Source organism: Dromaius novaehollandiae, chromosome 3, assembly GCF_036370855.1.
Source record: "Dromaius novaehollandiae isolate bDroNov1 chromosome 3, bDroNov1.hap1, whole genome shotgun sequence".
Lineage (NCBI taxonomy): Eukaryota > Metazoa > Chordata > Aves > Casuariiformes > Dromaiidae > Dromaius > Dromaius novaehollandiae.
This window is the reverse complement of record NC_088100.1, coordinates 89,373,131-89,390,773: the sequence shown is the minus strand read 5'-3', so window position 1 is coordinate 89,390,773 and position 17,643 is coordinate 89,373,131. Positions and strand designations below refer to the sequence as shown.

Below are 17,643 nucleotides of genomic sequence, written 5' to 3'. Positions count from 1 at the left end.
TGGATTTATGTACTGTAAAGAATGTAGCTGTACAGAAGTGAAAATTTGGAATGAAAAAGGGAATTCCTTTTTTTTGTCTAAAGACTGCATGACTGTGTGGCTCCTTATGATAGAAACAAGTGAGGAGGATGGAATATTCTGAGTAAAGTGAAATAAAATTTAATCTGAATTTTGTCATGACATTAATTTCCATCAAATTTCAAAACATTAGAGAGAGCACTTAATATGAGATTGCCCTCTCTTCCCCCCCCAATGGAGAAATAAAGGAGACATGCTTCCAGGTTTTGTTCAGATTTTTAACTTAAGATGAGCTGCATCTTGCAACAAACTATACAGCTGTTAATTATGTGATTGTCTTTCATTGGCTTATGCTTTCCTAGTAATGTTATTACACGAAGGGTTTTTTTAATATTAGACAACGTGATAAGAATTTCAAGACATGTAAAGACAGTTGATGCCTCTTGACCATAAAAACATCTTTGATCATGTAGGTACAGGTAGGATCGCTGCACTCCTTTATTCTTATTTCACAATTTACTGTAAAATGATGAATTCCAAGAGGCAGTTCCTAGGGAAAAGTACCTCCACGTTGAGTGTTTAGGAACTTGATCTGACCCTTATTTTAGGAGGTTTAGGAAGTTGAATATTAGCTGTAATTTAACTTCATTGTCCTTTACATATAATGTGCATGCGCATTAACTACATGTTGTCATTTTTAGCTGAAAAAGTAGACCATCCCGTGCAACTTAAGGATTTAGACCCAGACCTGTCTTCTCAATTTGTCTTTTCACCCCCTCTTTTGAGATCAAGGGGAAAACATGTATCTAGTATTTCACGAATTGTGAAAGAACTGGTAAGTAAAAACTGCAGTTTTCTCAAATTCCTGACTTTTGCTCTGTACCTCTTTTTCAAATCATGCTTTTTAATACCTTGCCTTTTTCTTTGAAAGTATATCTGAAAAGAGAGCTTTTAAATTAATCAGTTAAACAAGTATGTTCCTTCCTGAAAGCTAGCTACAAAAATCAATTTTATATGTAAGTTAAGAATGAATAAATGTTGCCTTGCCTTTAGCAAAGGGCACAGGGGCTTTCTTTAAACGTATATGGTGTGTTATTTGTTGATTTCAGAATTTGAACTTTTGGGGAAGATGTTAGAACTGGAGATGGAAGGTTTGTTTTTGCAGAGAGGAGTTGTAATGCTTTTGGAAATGAGAACTTTATCACAATTTCTTAATAAAAGAAATACTTATTTGTATTCTGTGGAAGTGTGAGAATTTGTAGATGAGAGAGACGTTTTTGTCGCCTTAACATAGGAGCTTCCAACTAAAGAGGAGGAGGATACCAAATCCATAGAGTCTGTGGGAAAGCAAAAGTTGAAGAGAGGTAGAACTGCAAAAGCGAACCTGAAGAAAGCAAGCAAGTATGAAATTATCTGGAACATTTATTTGCATCCTTTATTGTGGTAATGGTTCAGCTGTTAGCCAGGTGGGGAAGAGGAAGTTAAGCTGCTATGAAGTTCAGCCATCACTTCTTACAACCCAACCGAGCCTGCTGATTTGATAGAAACTTTTTTCATCCTAAGAGTTAGTTTTCTAAAGGAAACAGAAGAAGAGGGAGGGACTAGGAAAGGGCAAGAGGTTACTCCTCTTTTTGATGGTAGTGTTCTCTTAGATTGATTTATTCCGTCTTATGAAACCACACGCTTACAGTCTTTAGTTCTTCATTTACAGAAAGAGGGGGACAGGCATCGAGTAAAGAAAAGTTCTTGTTCCTGGACATGATTTTTGGTTTGTGCTAGAAAGCTGATAATTGAAGATGTTTGCTTCTTAAAAGCTTGGGGGACTCTACAAGTTGTTGTGAATAAGCACTGAGGATAATTGAGATGATCTGGTAAGGGATGAAAACGAAAGTAGGCTTATTTGTGTAGCTTTTCTGCCTTGATCCGATATACAAAAAAAGCCCATAAATAACATTCTTGGGTGCTGCTTTTTTTTAATACCACTTATTTTCTCTGATAAATATTGTTGGTAATGAAACCAATTTAGTACTTCCCACTTTCTTACAGAACCACAAGAAAAGAAGGTTCTTGGTCACCTCCACCAGTGGAGATTAAGTTCATTTCTCCTTTTGGAAGTCCGGTGGATGGAGCAAAAAGCAAACAGAAAGAAACCACAGATGCAGCAGATAAGACTCTACAAAAGAACAAAAAAAGACTGTCTAATTTTCCAAAGCCAGTTGTGCGCCGGAAGATGCTATAACTGTTTTTTTTAAGTTTGTAATGTACACCACTGTTTGTAAAGTCATCAAAATTGTGTGGATTAGTTAAAAAAAAAAAGAAAAAAATCATCTAATTTGGAAGAGAGAATTTATATAAATTATTGTAAAATTTCATAAACAAATGGTCTTCAATAAGTAACTCCATAAGGAGTGTGATTTCCTCAGTCAATGCAGTTTTCTATTTTATATTAAGACTTCATACATTTATATAATATGTAAATACAGCTTATTTTAGGAATGTTAAATAAAAATGTATACTTCACAATATGCTTACTGTCTGATAGCTTTTTGAGGGAGCAATGGGTTGTATTACCTGTATCACTCAAAGGAATTTTAATGTTGGTTTGCAAGACTTGCTGACCCTCAGAAGTGAGGCCAAAAGCTTTTTAAAAGTTTGCTTAGAAATACTGTAATAAGTAAACATCTAAAACATGTCAGTTGTTTAAATTTTTAGATGATGTTTGACCTGGCACAAATAATTGGGCTCACAATACAAACTGATAATCCGTTATATTCATGGTTAAGTTGTACTGTATTGAAGTCAGAATGTAAACAATTGTATTTTAAGCTGTGCAATATTTTTTTGTATTTGTCTTAAACTTTGGGAAAGCTGCTCTTGAGTTTATAAAACTAGATCACACCTCAGATGTTTCACTTTTTTTAATTTATCAGCAAAAACCTAACTATATAGAGGGTTTGATGCTTAAAATAGCATATCATATTTAAAGGGATATTGCCCGCATAATTTTGGCTCAAGTTTCAAAGTATTTTCATATATTTAGATTAATAGGAATGCTACTATAATTGAAATAATGAATTATTGTCTGTAATCATATTTTGCAATATTTGAAGCCTGCATATCACAGCACCGAAAACCTGATGATAAAGCTAACTTAGTCTGAGAAAGGTACAAAAAATGTACATAAATCTTAGTTACAAACCATATTTTTGAATAATTATTTCATTATTAATCTTGGGTTATGGAGTAAATATCCCTATAAAGTTTCAGTTTGTAAAAATAAATGCAAAAGAATATTCTTTTAAAAGCAAACATGGAATTACTATTTTGATGTGCAGTCTTTTACACAATTAATGGAGTATTTTATGTATGTTAATTTATATGTGGATGCAACTTTGAAGACTACAAATGGTGGACCTGACATTAAACTTTTCAATTAGTAAAAGCTGCTACAGTTACTTTAAGAAATAATTTATGGGGTAACTAATACCTTACACATAATGAATGAATGTGTTAATAATGGACTACACTTGCAAGTGAAGTTTCTTCTGTGGGCATGACTTTTCTATCTCGAAACAAGGAGTTCTAGAGAAGTAGTTGCACGCACTTTATTTTTCTCCTTGGAGTATTCATGACTGAATGAAAGTTTAAAAAAAAGAAAATGCCAAATGTTGACAGTGTGAAAGTGGCAGTTCGAGTTCGACCTTTCAGTCAGGTTAGTAATTATTTACTCTGAGTATTTTGTATTTGAATCTTACTAAAACATAAATATTTTCAAAGAGGAGGGAGGGAGGAATTTTCAGCAATATTTTTAAAAGCAAATTGTACAAAGATGTCGTGAATAGCTCTGAATATGAGGTAAAAGAGCAAACTTTTAGCACTGGGAAAAAAAATTGTCAAACCTCAATATATGGTCTGTGTAGTGCACTAAAGTATTTATAAATTGCTAAGATTTCTGATTCAATTAATGGAATGAAATGCTAGTGAAGATTGCTTAACAGGGTTTTAACACGTCTGTTATTTATATTGACAGTCTATTTCTTGTATGAAAATCACTTAGAACAAATGAAAACATATTAGCCAATTTATTGATTGTTTGAAGTAACTCAGCCACTTTATTTTGTCGCCAGCTCAGCTGAATTATCCTTGGCCATGCTTCTGGAGGAAAAGAGAAAGCAATACTAATACAAAAAAATGGTAGTAGATATTTAATAACTTCCTAAAGGACTGTAATGGTCTGGTAACTTTTATTTTAAAGGAGTTTTAATCCAGTTATACATTAAAATGTTTTCCTCTTTTGCACTCAGCTTTTTATATTCAATGTCCTGTTCTGAGATGCTGACCAGGTTCCCCTAGGTGGATTTTGGAAGAAACGGGAGTATAAGCATAATGTGTAACATGGAATAGGATTTCAGAAAGTTGAAGGACACAAAAGGAAATAGAAGCAAAAACAGGGTTTGGGAAATTTTGTGTTAGAGCTTGAAAATAGGAAAGGAGGTGAGTGCTAGCTAACAGTGAAGATGGCAGCTCAAGGATGGGTTTTTATAATGAAGTGGAGAAAACTGATTTTACTTATTCTACCCTGTATAGATTTGTTCCAGGTATGCAAAGGCAAATGTGGAGAAGATCATTTTAGGGTGAGAAAGATCCAGTGCGTTGGCAGTGCTTTTTAACAATGAGGATGAACTGAGAAGGAGACTGCCTTTTTAAAGATGAAAATGTGGCTTGGGGGTGAGTGGCTAGGCATCCTAGGAATCTTCCTACAGAATTGCAGGTGGTTGCAGGTGCATCAGGGAAGAAGACTATTAATATTGATGGTGCTGGAGAGGACATGAGGGGGCTATGAAGGAAAGAGGGATGATGTATCATTATGATGAAAGTATATGGAGGGGCATAAAGAAGCAAATCTCTCTCCTTAGAGACAGCACAAGAGAGCTTTTTTGGGAGCAAGATCAGTATTTCCCAAGAACTACTCAGTGCAATTCATCACTAAATAGAGAAACTCTGAGGTTTTTCTACAGGAAATTGAGTTGCTTGAGGGTTGGGTGGTTTTGGGGTTTTTTTTGTTTGTTTTGTTTTTTGGGTTGTTTTGGGGTTTTTTTGTTTTTTTTTGTTTTGTTTTGTTTTTGTAAAGAAGACTTGGGGTTTCTCTAGAATGTTTTGATGCATCTGTTACGACTGAATGTCAATGACTGATAAATGCTGAAACTAAATGATACATCTCTGCACTTGGAGCCAAAACTCAAAAGAAAATTCCAGTGGAATATCAACTGCCTTGGGATAGGAGAGTCTCACCTTTCAGAAAGTAGAAAAACTAATATATATAATAGCAGAATTTATTTCCAGGACACACACTAGGAGGAGATATTCATGAAGGGAGAATGAACATACTTAAGGCTAAGGGCTATAGTTAAAAGGGAATTTGTCAAGACAAGAAATGTTTCAGTAGAAGTGTTTCCCTGAATTATCTCAGATAATTGACACAAATATTCACAAGACTTTTTTTTCTTCAAAACTTTAGGAGCCAAGAATGACAAAATCCAAATCCATTTTACTTTTGATAGCCACTTGGGTTTAAAACGTTAGTTGATTAATGTTGACGTCATTTGCTTTATTTGCTTTATTTCCTACATGCCCAGTGTGAATAAGGCCACAGATAACTAAGTCGTTTAATCCACTATCAAACTTTCTCGTATGAAAGACTACTCTCAGGGTTGTCAAGATAGTAAGAGCAATACATGTTTTTGCCACCCTTTCATCGATTGCCATTTAACTAATCCGAAATAACTTAATAGTTAATTTACAGGCTTTGTTTCCTAATTTGTGGAAAAGACAAGCTACAGCCAGAAGCGAACCTGTAGTGAATCAGGAGTTGTTAGGCAATATTTGTAACCTATTAGTCGAGGTCAATCTGAAAATACTATGAATTATGGAATTTCAAGTAACAAGGTAGCATTTGTTTCTCATTTTGTTTGTACCTTAGGTCTTCTGTGCAAAACTTGCAGTTACTGAACCTAACGCTTTTTTCACCAAAGTAGTCAAGATAATGGGTCTCTTTGCTATGCTTGGAGGGAAATGTACAGTGGTTCTTAACAATAAAATGCATTTTTCCAAAGTACTTTGCTACATGGGTGGCTAGTACAGTTTTTGTGAGGCAGAGGAAAAAAATGCAAGGTCCAGTTACTGATCTGTCAGTTCATTTGGAGTACTTGCTCCTTGACAGTGTATTTACCTTTCATGGTTCAAGAATGGGCTTATTTCACAATCAGTTCATGGTACATTTCTGTTGGCTTTAGTTTAAATACAGACTAACATGAATTTTTAGCAAATGATTGATTGTTGTGTTTTGATACTGCAATTGTAATTTTAATACAGAGGGAGAAGGATGCAGGAAGTAAGTGTGTGATTTCTATGAACTCCAACAGCACAAGCATATATGATCCTAGGAATCCAGGGCACACGAAAACCTTTACTTTCGATCTGGCGTATTGGTCTCATAGTGGCTTTCTAAAGGACGAGAATGGTATGCTTGTTTCAGCAGGATCCAACAGTTATGCAGGCCAGGTAAGACTTTATTCAAAGAGCTAATCAAAAGCAGTTTTAGCTAATACAAAATCATTAACTGGTCAGTTTGTTTGTCTTTAGTAATCAACATTCCCCTAACTGGAATTCAAATGACTTACATGAATGCGTTTACTGGTTTGAAGCATTACCTAGAGTTTATTTACATTTCTTCTTTCACCCTTGAATTCTCAATATCTCAAGTGTGTTTGTAAATCTTTATTCTTCATTTAAACTTTTACTGAGGCACTCCTACTAGACAGCAGTGCTTGTGTATGTATTTGCTTGTCCATGTACTAGAAGGTGACAGCTCTATCCATATATATTTGATATTTCTAGAGAGAGGTCTTTCATGATCTTGGTGAAGGAGTGTTGGAGAACGCCTGGCAAGGTTACAATGCCACTCTCTTAGCTTATGGTCAGACCGGCTCAGGAAAGAGCTATTCCATGATTGGATATGGTGCAAACAGAGGCATAGTTCCAGTTGTGTGTGAAGAACTCTTCAAAGCAATTCAGAATCAGGAAGAGAACAAGCAATACCAGGTGGGATTAGCACAAAATGTCATTCATTACCAAGATCCCTCCAGACTGTACTTTCAAATAGAAATTTGAAAGACTTTGTTAATTTTAAATTTTCCAATTAGCAAAAACAGAAATTGTGACGTTACAGAGCAAATGACTGCACAAGCCATAGTGCATTCTACAAAGAAAAGTGTTCCATAAAAAGTTGATGTAATACAGCTAGATTTACAGATAAACTCTAAAATAAGAATTTCCATCTGTCCCAGTGTAATCGATCCTTGACATGGGTACTAAAACTTATTTTTTTAGTAATTTTTTTAACAAAAAATCAGTCTTTGCACAGTTACCTACTGTAAACTGAGCTCATCTGTAATCTCAGTTAGGCTTCCTAATCTCACTCTTCCACACAGTATGAGAAAATCTTTCCAACTCCTTAGTAAAGAAAACTTTTTTTTCTTTACACCTTTTGAAGGGTTTTAGATTGTCATACTTCATATGCAATAGGAATAATGTTTTTAGCTTTGCAGTAGAGCTTTTGTAGCTGCTGGATGCTCCCACTTTATCAGCATCCTTCTGTGTTTGTAGTCCAGGTAACTTGCAAAGAAGCAACAGAACCACTTCACAGATCTGAGCATCACTGTAAGTGCTGAACTTCACTCAGGGTATACAGGAGTGCCTTCTGTCTGCAAAAATATCAACCTGAATACGGGCTTGCGATTTATTCCTGTGTTACTTCCCTTAAGAAAGAGCACTTTGTTTTCCCTAACTAGTTCAACATATCCCCAGCTTTGTGCTGACAGAAATGGCATAGGGGTGCCATTTGTGAACAGGCTTCTGTTTTCCTTTCACATCATGCAGTTGTCCACCATCTGCTTCTGTGATAAAAACAGCAGTGAAAATCCATTCCTTCCCATTTCACTCGCTATATCAACATGGAAATGTAAACCCTATTTGGGTTAACTTGATATTATTATAGACAGTTCTTTTTGCTTGGACAGAGGGGGGGAAAAATCATCTGTGCTGGATTTTTTTTTTTTTTAAATCTTAGCCATGGTCTTAATGTTGCAGGTTGTTTTGTTTTGTTTTTTTAAGTTAATAGGATTATTATTGTGAAGCTTAAAGTTTGGTGTCAGTGCTTACCTAGGGATTTTATAAAGCTGTGGACTTTGGGACCTGGAGAGTCCTCCTTCCCAGCCACTGGTGCTCATCCTGGTGCACCTGGAGACCCAGAGGTCTCTCTACTCCAGGCCCATGGATGTGGCTGCTACTTTCCCTTTTGCGGGTTGGGCCAGTAGTGAGGCTGAACACGTACCCTGGAGATGCATGCATATACCCACGTGCACAGAGGACACTGACATGGCTGGCTACACAGACCATCACCAACAGGACGTTGCCTTTCACAGCACCCACAGAAAACAATACCAGAACTCACAGGAACGTAAGCAGATATAGCCCAGGCCTTTTCCTCCTCTCCAGCTGATCAGAATTGAAGTTCATTAGTGTAAACACGTTTAAAGATCCCTTGAATATCAGCATGGCATCTAAATCCTTCTTCTATCCATACCCTGACACTGGGCCTCCTTACCTTGTATGGAGGTCTCCTCCTACTTGCCAGCTTGTCCAGCTTGATGCTCGCTAGCAAACAGATGTACATACTCAAACGTGTGTATCCCTCAAATATGAGCATAGGCTCCCAGCCTGCCTACTCTCCATGGCAGAACACTGGCCTCCCTCACTCATTTCTGGCTCAGACCTCGAGTCTTTCCAGAGACAGGTCTTCCTCCTCACTGGCTAGTCCACCTTCAAGTTTGCTAGTGAATTACACAAACACACCCACGTGTGTTGGGACAGGGGACAATATAAATGTGCTGTTCCCTCTGCTTGCAGGTGCCCTAGACATATGGGCCTGGTGACCTGTGGTTCCCACTCCAGTGGCTGGTACTTAGACCCTCACTCACTCTAGTTGTTGGCTCTGCAAATACATGGGCCACTGTCGCAAGTTGTCTGACTTGAGCTGCTGGTGCCTAATTCACTCCTGGACCCGAATTCACTGGACCCCAGTTGCCGGCACCCCTGGCACCGGACCCCTCTGCCCTGTCGTCAGCCAGCTGCTGCTACCGAGACCCTCCCTCGCTCCCCTTGCTGGAACGCAGACACGGGGGCTGCCGCTGCCTGTGGTCTGACTCCAGTTGCTGCCCTTTGATTCAGTCAGTCTTGTCTCTCCAGTTGCTGGCACCTAGACTGTACAATACTCACACATGGGACAGAGTGAGATTACATGGAAAGATAGTTGAGGAAGGGTTTAATAAGAAGAGAGGATAAACTGCAGTGATCAGGTGCAGGCTCAGTCAGACAAGTGTACTGACTGGTGGCTCTTACATGTGACTGGCCCCTTTTATGCATCCTTCTCTCTGTTTTTCCCCCTTGTTGCTCCCTAAACCTCTGCCTTTTCCCATCTTTGACCTTTTCCTTAAACATTCTTTAGTAAGTTTTGCATAGTCTTACAGGTACCCCTCAGATATCCCTAATACATTCGTCATGTTTTCTCTTCATGATCAAAGTCCAGATTAACCCCTTCAAAGCCATGTCTGCAGTTTCTTAATGGCCCCTCATTCAGTGGCTGAAGGGTTTTGGTCTTTGTTATTGTCTAGTTATTGCCTGCTGGTCAGGTCTGCATCTCTGGGCATTTCATTTATCAATTTCCCTGTTACTTATTATTCACTTTTAACTGACAAAGTCTTTGATTTCACAACCTTAGTGAACTAGATGCTCTCACATCCACATACCCTTACATAGGTAGTGTATGTGTGCAGCTGTTCATTCAGAAATCACTAATGGAAACGTTGGCTTTTTCTGTATTAAAGTGGCCTTGAAAATACACACTGGCTGGGCCACTCTCTTAGTTAATGGTGCTGTCAAAAATTAACACTTGCATTTCCTGAATTTTCTACAGTGCTATTTAGATGCTTATTAATTCTTAATATCTATTTTGATACACTTAAAGTGATTTATTGAAATACATCTTGTGATGAGTCTACCTAGGCAATGATAAGGATTTTGGAGGTAAGAGTAGATTAAAGAAACATTAGGAAAAGGAACAGGGTTGTGATGAAACAGTATAGGTCTATTAAGTAATTGCTTGAATTCAATTTATTTTGTAGTTTGGGATAAAAGAATGTTTTGATCCGTGTGACCTGCATTATTTTTAGAATGGGATGGCACTCCATCAAAAGGATTTTTTTTTCAAATACATTTATCTTTTAGTTATTTCTTGTCTTTACAGATTACTTTCAGTATGCTGGAAATTTATAATGAACAGGTAATGGTCTTGCTTTATTTCCATATTACCAAATCTTAATGTTTTCTCGTGCGTTTATTTCTGTTTTGCTTTAACTGCTTACGCAAGAATGTGTGTGTGCACATGTGTGCCTGCATCCCAAGGGGCTTTCTCCTTCTAGATCTGGAAGCCATGTGCAGCTGCGACACTTGCAATGTTTCCATCCTTTCTCTCTCTTCCATTTTCAAGTATCAAGCTTACAGCAGGAAAAGCAACTGTCTCATGGTACAGTTCTCTAATTTGTTGTTTGCTACTTGTGGATCCTATGCAGTAATGTGGTAATCAGCCTTCATGTTCTCTTAAAATGACTCTTCTGGGCGTGTTATCTGAACTGAGATTGAGCTGATAGTATTTGGACCTAGCAGCATCTTTTTGCTGGTTGAGCTAAATGACGGTCTGGTACCAAAAGTCTGTTTCAAGAGTTCATAAATTATGTCATTATCAAGTTTCTAGAGTGCGATAGTGAGTTCAACTTGGAAGACCTCAGGTCAGAACTAGGCTCCTGAAGTAGTGTTGTTTTTCTCATGAATCATCATACAAAGGGCTTATGTTTATCTGTACAGTGGCAAATAAATAATGCAACTGGGCTAGGAGTGGGTCAAGAGGGACCCATGCAGAGAAACCTGGCAGTAGGTTGGACAGGAGGCCTCCTTCCTTCTTCACCACCGTCACATGCCAACAGCACGACGTGATTGTCCTGCCATCCTGTTGGCCAAGCTCTTTCATCCTGGGCAGTGCTTTTCCCATTCTGTATCATACTTCTTGACCTTTTAGGATTTTTCTTTACTTTTTTCCTATGCACTCCTTTTTTTCTAGTTCCTTGTGTTGGTAGTCACAGGACATACTGCTAGTTGAAAATTGGTAATTTGTTTCTCTGAAGCTGGGGGCGGGGGTTGAAGATGGTATATGCCTCACAGGACTGAATTTTTAGCTTGGTTTCTAAGGTTTATACGTTTTTGCAGCCTGTTCATGAACTGCTTTCTCCACACCCTCCTCCTTGTTACTTTTGAGCCATGTGGCCAATTTCAGTCAAATTAGATGGAATGGGCATGAGAAAAAGATGAATATACAGGAAATCAGGCTTCATTAGTTTTAGCAGCTCACAGAATAACTTCTCATCTCATGTAGTAGAAAGGGTATAGTTTTTTTTTTTTTTTGTCGTTGTTAAAATGTATAGTGTTTTTCAATTTTGATGTAAAGGAACTAGGGCGATAAAAGGTTGCAAGTGTCTTAAGTGTGAGATGGGTAGGGAAAATAGCAGCACTGGGGGAAGGAGGAACTGCCTTGTGTTCAGAGAGGTTGGAAGCAGATCACTGGATAGACTCTCCTGACAGACTTCTCTTTCACAATAGACATATTTCGTTTTATGCCTTCTTGAAAGTCCTATATTTTGTTTTCTTTGGCCATATTCTGTATTTGTACCAAGTTCAAGAAAACAGATTATCTTGTTGTTGTTTACATTTTGAAATAAAGCTATTGCAGCTTTGTCATCGTGAACTATTTTGGGATGCAGGATAGAAGGCAGTACCCTACTATAAATTATAGATAATTGCTATTGGAAAGGTGTAGTAGATTAAAAGTTAAGGTGCATGCACTTTTATGACAATAATAGAAGCAGCAGGAAATAATACTTTTATACTGAATTTTGAAAATATCTTAAGTTTATAGATGTGGGCTTTTAATGTAGGTTAAATTTACTTCGAAAATGGAACTGTGTGGGAATAAGAGTGTCTAAAGAGGGTAAAGCCAGAACAACCAGCAGGTGCTGAGCCATAGTCTGTCTTAATTTTTTGTACTCTAAGTGTAACATATTTTATTTCTTTTAGTAACACATTTTGACTGTAAATCTCTCCCCATAGGTAATAGACTTACTCTCTAAGACAAGGAAACCTGGTGGGCTCAAGATTAGAGAAGACCAGCAACAAGGTTTTTATGTTGATGGTCTGAAGCTGGTGCCTTGTGATAATTATGCACAAATTGAGAGGTTAATGGAACAAGGAAATAAGATGAGAACAACAGCTACAACCACCATGAATGCTACCAGCAGTCGATCTCACCTGGTCATCACTCTTCAATTCAAACAGGTGTAGTATGAAGGTGCTGTTTCCACTATTCAGTATAATTGTTTAGTACTCTTAATTAGTTGGTCCTGTTAGAAGTACCATAAAATGAATTTGTTGAAATGAATTTGTTGAAGTTTATGCAGACATAAAGTTCAGGGTGGCCCCATTTTACCTAGGTCCCAGAGTGATCAGTACCACCATTGTTTATTACTGCCTCTGGTAGAGCCAGCAGAAGAGAAAATGTGAAGATTCCTCCTCCCTTGGTTGCAGTCAGCTGTGCCAGCTTAAATGATTGGCACACTGCTTACCACTGCTGCCCTCTGAGTGGTGGACACCAAAGGCAGTGACATCCCAAAACACAGTGCCTGTTTGCAGATTAACCCTGTGTTTAAGATCCTAAATGCATTTTCTAAATATTACTGGTGGTCTTTGAAAATCTATCCCTAGTAGCCTGCAGTCACTCTTTATTCTTGGTAGCTCCTGTTTGCACATTATCATTATGTGTAAATCCTGGTCTGAATATAACAAGCAGCCCTGTAGCCAGCAAGCTTGACCATGTGCTAATATAGCACAGTATATGTGTGTGTGGCTTTCTGTGGTGTCTCCCTGACTCCTTACAGACAAGGCTGCCAGGTCAGCTTGGCAGTGGATGGGCGGGAAGGCATGACCGGAGAGGGTAATTTGGGCCTGAATCCTGCTAGGAAGGAAGCTGTGAAAACACGATGGAGCAATGCTTCCCATTTCTGCCTAGCACGGACAGCTCTGAAAGTGGCTCAGCCTCAGGAGAGGCAGAGCTGGTACGAGGCACATCCAGCAAGAGAGCGGGGAGGGAGATGTCCAATTTCCCTCCTGGGTATTGTGTTTGCAGTCATGGGAGCTATGGAGTCAAAGACATTTCCATACTCTCTTCTCTGTGGTTCAGGGAATCAACAGTATTGCTTGGAGAGAGCCAGTGATCTGGAGAAAAGGTAAATCCCAAAAGAGCGGCCTGCAAGAACAAGCAACAAGCTGAGGGGTTGAGAGGAGCACAAAATAGCGGTGGTGGGCATGCCTGAAAGACATCTCTATGGTAACAGTGTAGGACACACTGAGACGGGCGTTTCAGTTCACATGGAGGCGGTTCCTTGTTCTACCTTCCTAATTTCAATTCAACATTGAAACACTGCAGATATCCCTGGATGAGCCATGATAGCATTCACCAAAGCTGTGGAGAACAAGAAGGTGAGAGCTCTCTGCATCTGCCTGATGCTTCAAGAGGAATTTAGAGTTACTAAAGTCAAAATCCTGGGGGCAGGAAGAAAAAAAGGTGGATCCTGCAGAGAAAGAGAAACATTACTATAGGCTGCTCTATTAACAGTCTTGCCATTTGCCACATTTTTTGAGAATCAATGTAATGGTGTTTATTTCAGCTAAAGTCAAGCTGCTCTTGAGCTGTCTGCTTTCCCTGAGTGCTGCTCATCTTCCTTGCTCATTTGGGTCCTTCAGCATGAAGATACAGCTTCATATCTCAGGTTAAATTCACTCCCTATTCTTTAGTCTTCTGAAGTGTTTTGCTTAATTCAGAGAGACAGAAGTTCATTCATTTTTAGGCACACCTTAGCAGTCCTTGTATTTAAAATAATTCTTCATATATAAAATGTTCTAATACCAGTATATATTACAACATATTTCCTCCGAGTTTCTACAGAGATTATCATTTTCTATATCCTAATTAATTTCAGAACTGTTGATATGATAATCTTTCCTTATGTTGATACCATATTTTGCAGATTTTTCTAGACGAAGCAATCACCAAACAGTCGGTTATAAATTTGGTGGACTTGGCGGGAAGTGAAAGGCAAAAATCCTCAGGATCTGAAAAAGACAGATTGAAGGAAGGAACCCGTGTAAATCTAAGTCTAACCACACTAGGAAATGTCATCAGGTATTTTTGAAAAATCCCTTTCTGAAAAGTAAAAAGCAAAGTTTCTGTGGATAAAAGAAACAATCTTCCCTGCATTCAGATCTTCCTTGTTCTGTGGTTAATAAAATTGCTTAATGAATAAAGCTTCCCTGCATGCCTGAGATGTGCGTAAGCACATGGAAACATAAAATGTTTTTTTTTTTTCTTCCCAGTGGCTTCTTACTCTATGACTATTTTGACTGCCTGTTCATTTTTCAAAGTATCAATAGGTTGGGCAGCTTTACAGGGTTGTTGCTCAGTATATCTGTCAAATCTAGGCTTTTTTGAAACTCTTGAACTGAGCCATTCCAAACAGTTCTTTCATTTTTTTAATATCTTGACAGTAAATTGTTTAGGTGTTGTAGGAAGGAGATTTTTTGTTCTCATAATGAATACACTGAAGTATTTAATCTGGTAGCAGTTTGTGAACATATGACTCTTTTTTTTTTTTCTTTCTAAATGTGCTTCTGATAATTATTCTTACATTGTTTACCTCTTTTCACTAAACCCTTTTTTACCCCTTAGTGCTCTGGCTGAGGTAGCTACTGGAAAAAAAGTATTGCATATCCCGTACAGAGACTCAGTTCTTACTAAACTCCTGCAATCTGCTCTGGGTGGAAACAGCAGAACGATCATGGTAAATTGATCCTTATAATTATTACCCAACTTATGTGTTGAAATAGAATTGTATGCTTCTATCAGTGAAAAGTAAGTGTAATTTAAAAGTTAAGATTGTTTTCTATGTAGCATAAAGGTGGGAGCTTTTCTGCTGGTCAAAATGGACTGCCCAGAGCTCTGTAACAGTAAAGCATGGTTGACTCTGAAGGCTGCTCTGCTGCTATTATCCTGTGGAAGGTTTCTTGTCACTAGCAAAACAAATACATTACTCAAAAGCCAGAGCTTCTTTTTTTGGAATAGAAATGCATCTGGCACAAAATGTCTTTCTGCTGTAGAGAGGTATAAAAATCATTTCTTTGGAAAGAGTACTCTGCAAATTCTTAAATAACTAGCTATAAATCTCATAGCAACCTGTTTTCTATAAAAAGCATGTTCTTTACATAAAACTAGACTATATAATAAAATAACTATTTTCCTCTAATTTCTATGATTATGTGTGCTGTCAACCAGGTGTTGCATTCCTTAGTAAGATGAAACTGTCATAGACTCTTTTCTTTGTCCCACATGGATAAGCTACACACTCCAGCATCTTTGAAGAGGCATTTTTTAAAGAAAGTGCCATTAATTGAAAGTGGAAAAATATGAAAAGAAAATGTGCCTGTGTGACAATATTGACTTTAAATGTTAATAGTCTTAAAATGGCTTACCTGAATTTCTTCAAGTACGAACTTTCTTAATTCATCAGCTATGCTGTGAACAAACTTAAGGCCAAATTCTGCAGCTGTTACTTGTACAAGTACCATTAAAGTGTTTTTGAGAGGTTTTTTGGAGTTGATTGCTAAGATAAGCCACTTACCAGGATTCTAGCCTCTTTGTTATTAATTTTTGCACAAACCATCTGTATATTTTCATCTTTCTTTCTCATTTCTTGTGAAAGTGTTAGAAAGAGTTAGTTTATTTATAGCTAGCTGTCTAGAGCACTAGGGTTGTCCTTTCATGTTTAAAGACTTAGCAGTATGTTTTCCCATGTTAGTGCATTTTTTAAAAGCTCTTTCAAAATCTGATGTTAGTTAACACATTTTATACTTCTACAGATTGCAGCCGTAAGTCCAGCAGACATCTGTTATGAGGAAACTTTGTCAACCTTACGATATGCTGAGAGGTATACTTTTATAATTTTTTCTCTCTGGCGTTTGTACAAATTGCAGTCAGATGCTGGGCAAAATAACAAAAGATACCAACTCTAAATGATTAACAGCTCAGAGAATAGTAAATGTGTGAACAGGCGAAAACAGCATAGTAAGAGCTTATGCATATTCATCAACAGCATATATGCTTACAACTACATTGTAAGACAAAGGTAACTCTTTCCTGAGAATTTTGGTCCTGATATGTGTCTTAATTCAGCTTCTTTCTTTCTATTTCTCTGTTAATGCAGCACCTCTAAAATTAAGTCAGAGATTGGGGTCCCCTGAACTAGACGCTGTTGAAATGTAGAAAATGCAGGTGATCCCTGCTCCAAAGAGTTTGTTGCCTCTGCTTCCTGATGCCAGTAATAGTGCTACAAAGAGCTATTCCTTTCTCAGGATCAACTTACTTGCTCCTTTTTCAGTCTGTGGGTTTCTGAGCTAGAAGTTGCCCTCTCTCCCGTCTTCTGTTCTCCTCTTTCCCTTTCTTGGTCTAAGGACTGAAAATTGGCCTCTTGGCAGTCCTTTCAGTCATGCTTTCACTGTGAATCCAGCATTAATATATTCTTATGCCAGGTCTAGTTAAAAAGAAGTCAGACAATTAAATGTCCATTATCCAAAAGCGGATCACAGCTTAGTGACGCTGTGGGTGCAGCAGCCTGGCGGTTAGCAGACCTCAGGAGCAGAAAGGCACCAGTGAAAATTTAATGTTTCCAGCACCAGTTCAGTTCTGGAGACAGCTGAACTGCTTTTATGTGCTAGTGAACTTGGACTAATAAACTCTACAGATCTGAGCCAGCTCCATGCAGAGGCAGCTTGAGTTGTCTCTGCAGTGCATTTCTCAGCATACTTGGGGTATGCATATTTTTGGGCAGGGGAGGTCCATTTTTTAAGTAGCAGTCCCACATTGTCCTACACACTAGAGGTGCAACAGCTGTGGCTACATTGCTGTGAGACAGGGTTAGCTGGGGAAGAGAAGGATTTTCTTGGGATGGTAGGGGCAAAAACAAACCAGGCTGTGATTCTTGTTAGCAGTACAAGAGAGGACATAAGATGCTTTCTGCTTAGGAGCAAAGTGGCAGTGAGGTTTTTTTTTCACTTGCAAAGTTTCAGAAAAAGAATTAAAGAAGAAAAAAAATCACATTTGACAAGAAATCTTGTCCTGTGCTGGGATTGTCTGTGTAACAGTGTCTTTTTTGTTTGTTTGTTTGTTTTGTATATTTTCATATTTAAAAGGACAAAAAAGATCAGGAACAAAGCAGTGGTAAATGCAAGTCCCACTGAGAAGCTTATAAGAGAACTGAAGGCTGAAAATAACAAACTGTTGTCCAGACTGGCTGGGCTCGGGAACACAGGGACATTAGTAGCTGATGAAAAACGTATGTATTTCAGCATAAA

At 38.1% G+C, this 17,643-nt stretch overlaps 2 protein-coding genes across 5 annotated transcripts in view; both read left to right on the top strand.

The window, feature by feature from the left end:
• AHCTF1 (AT-hook containing transcription factor 1) overlaps nucleotides 1-2,543 on the top strand; it is a 53,104-nt gene extending 50,561 nt beyond the window's left edge. For all 4 annotated transcript variants that reach the window (XM_026102638.2, XM_064509422.1, XM_064509423.1 and 1 more), the window contains exons 34-36: nucleotides 720-853; nucleotides 1,313-1,419; nucleotides 2,065-2,543. In XM_026102638.2, coding sequence (XP_025958423.2) covers nucleotides 720-853; nucleotides 1,313-1,419; nucleotides 2,065-2,257 — 434 coding nt within the window. In that variant the 3' untranslated portion in view covers nucleotides 2,258-2,543. The remainder of the gene's footprint in view (nucleotides 1-719; nucleotides 854-1,312; nucleotides 1,420-2,064) is intronic.
• A 1,054-nt stretch (nucleotides 2,544-3,597) lies between these two features.
• The window catches only part of LOC112984630 (kinesin-like protein KIF28), a 33,697-nt gene continuing 19,651 nt past the window's right edge, over nucleotides 3,598-17,643 (top strand). The window contains exons 1-9 of the mRNA XM_064510177.1: nucleotides 3,598-3,730; nucleotides 6,391-6,579; nucleotides 6,916-7,119; nucleotides 10,382-10,417; nucleotides 12,295-12,519; nucleotides 14,268-14,422; nucleotides 14,966-15,077; nucleotides 16,153-16,220; nucleotides 17,482-17,624. Of these exons, the coding sequence (XP_064366247.1) occupies nucleotides 3,677-3,730; nucleotides 6,391-6,579; nucleotides 6,916-7,119; nucleotides 10,382-10,417; nucleotides 12,295-12,519; nucleotides 14,268-14,422; nucleotides 14,966-15,077; nucleotides 16,153-16,220; nucleotides 17,482-17,624 (1,186 nt within the window). The 5' untranslated portion in view covers nucleotides 3,598-3,676. The remainder of the gene's footprint in view (nucleotides 3,731-6,390; nucleotides 6,580-6,915; nucleotides 7,120-10,381; nucleotides 10,418-12,294; nucleotides 12,520-14,267; nucleotides 14,423-14,965; nucleotides 15,078-16,152; nucleotides 16,221-17,481; nucleotides 17,625-17,643) is intronic.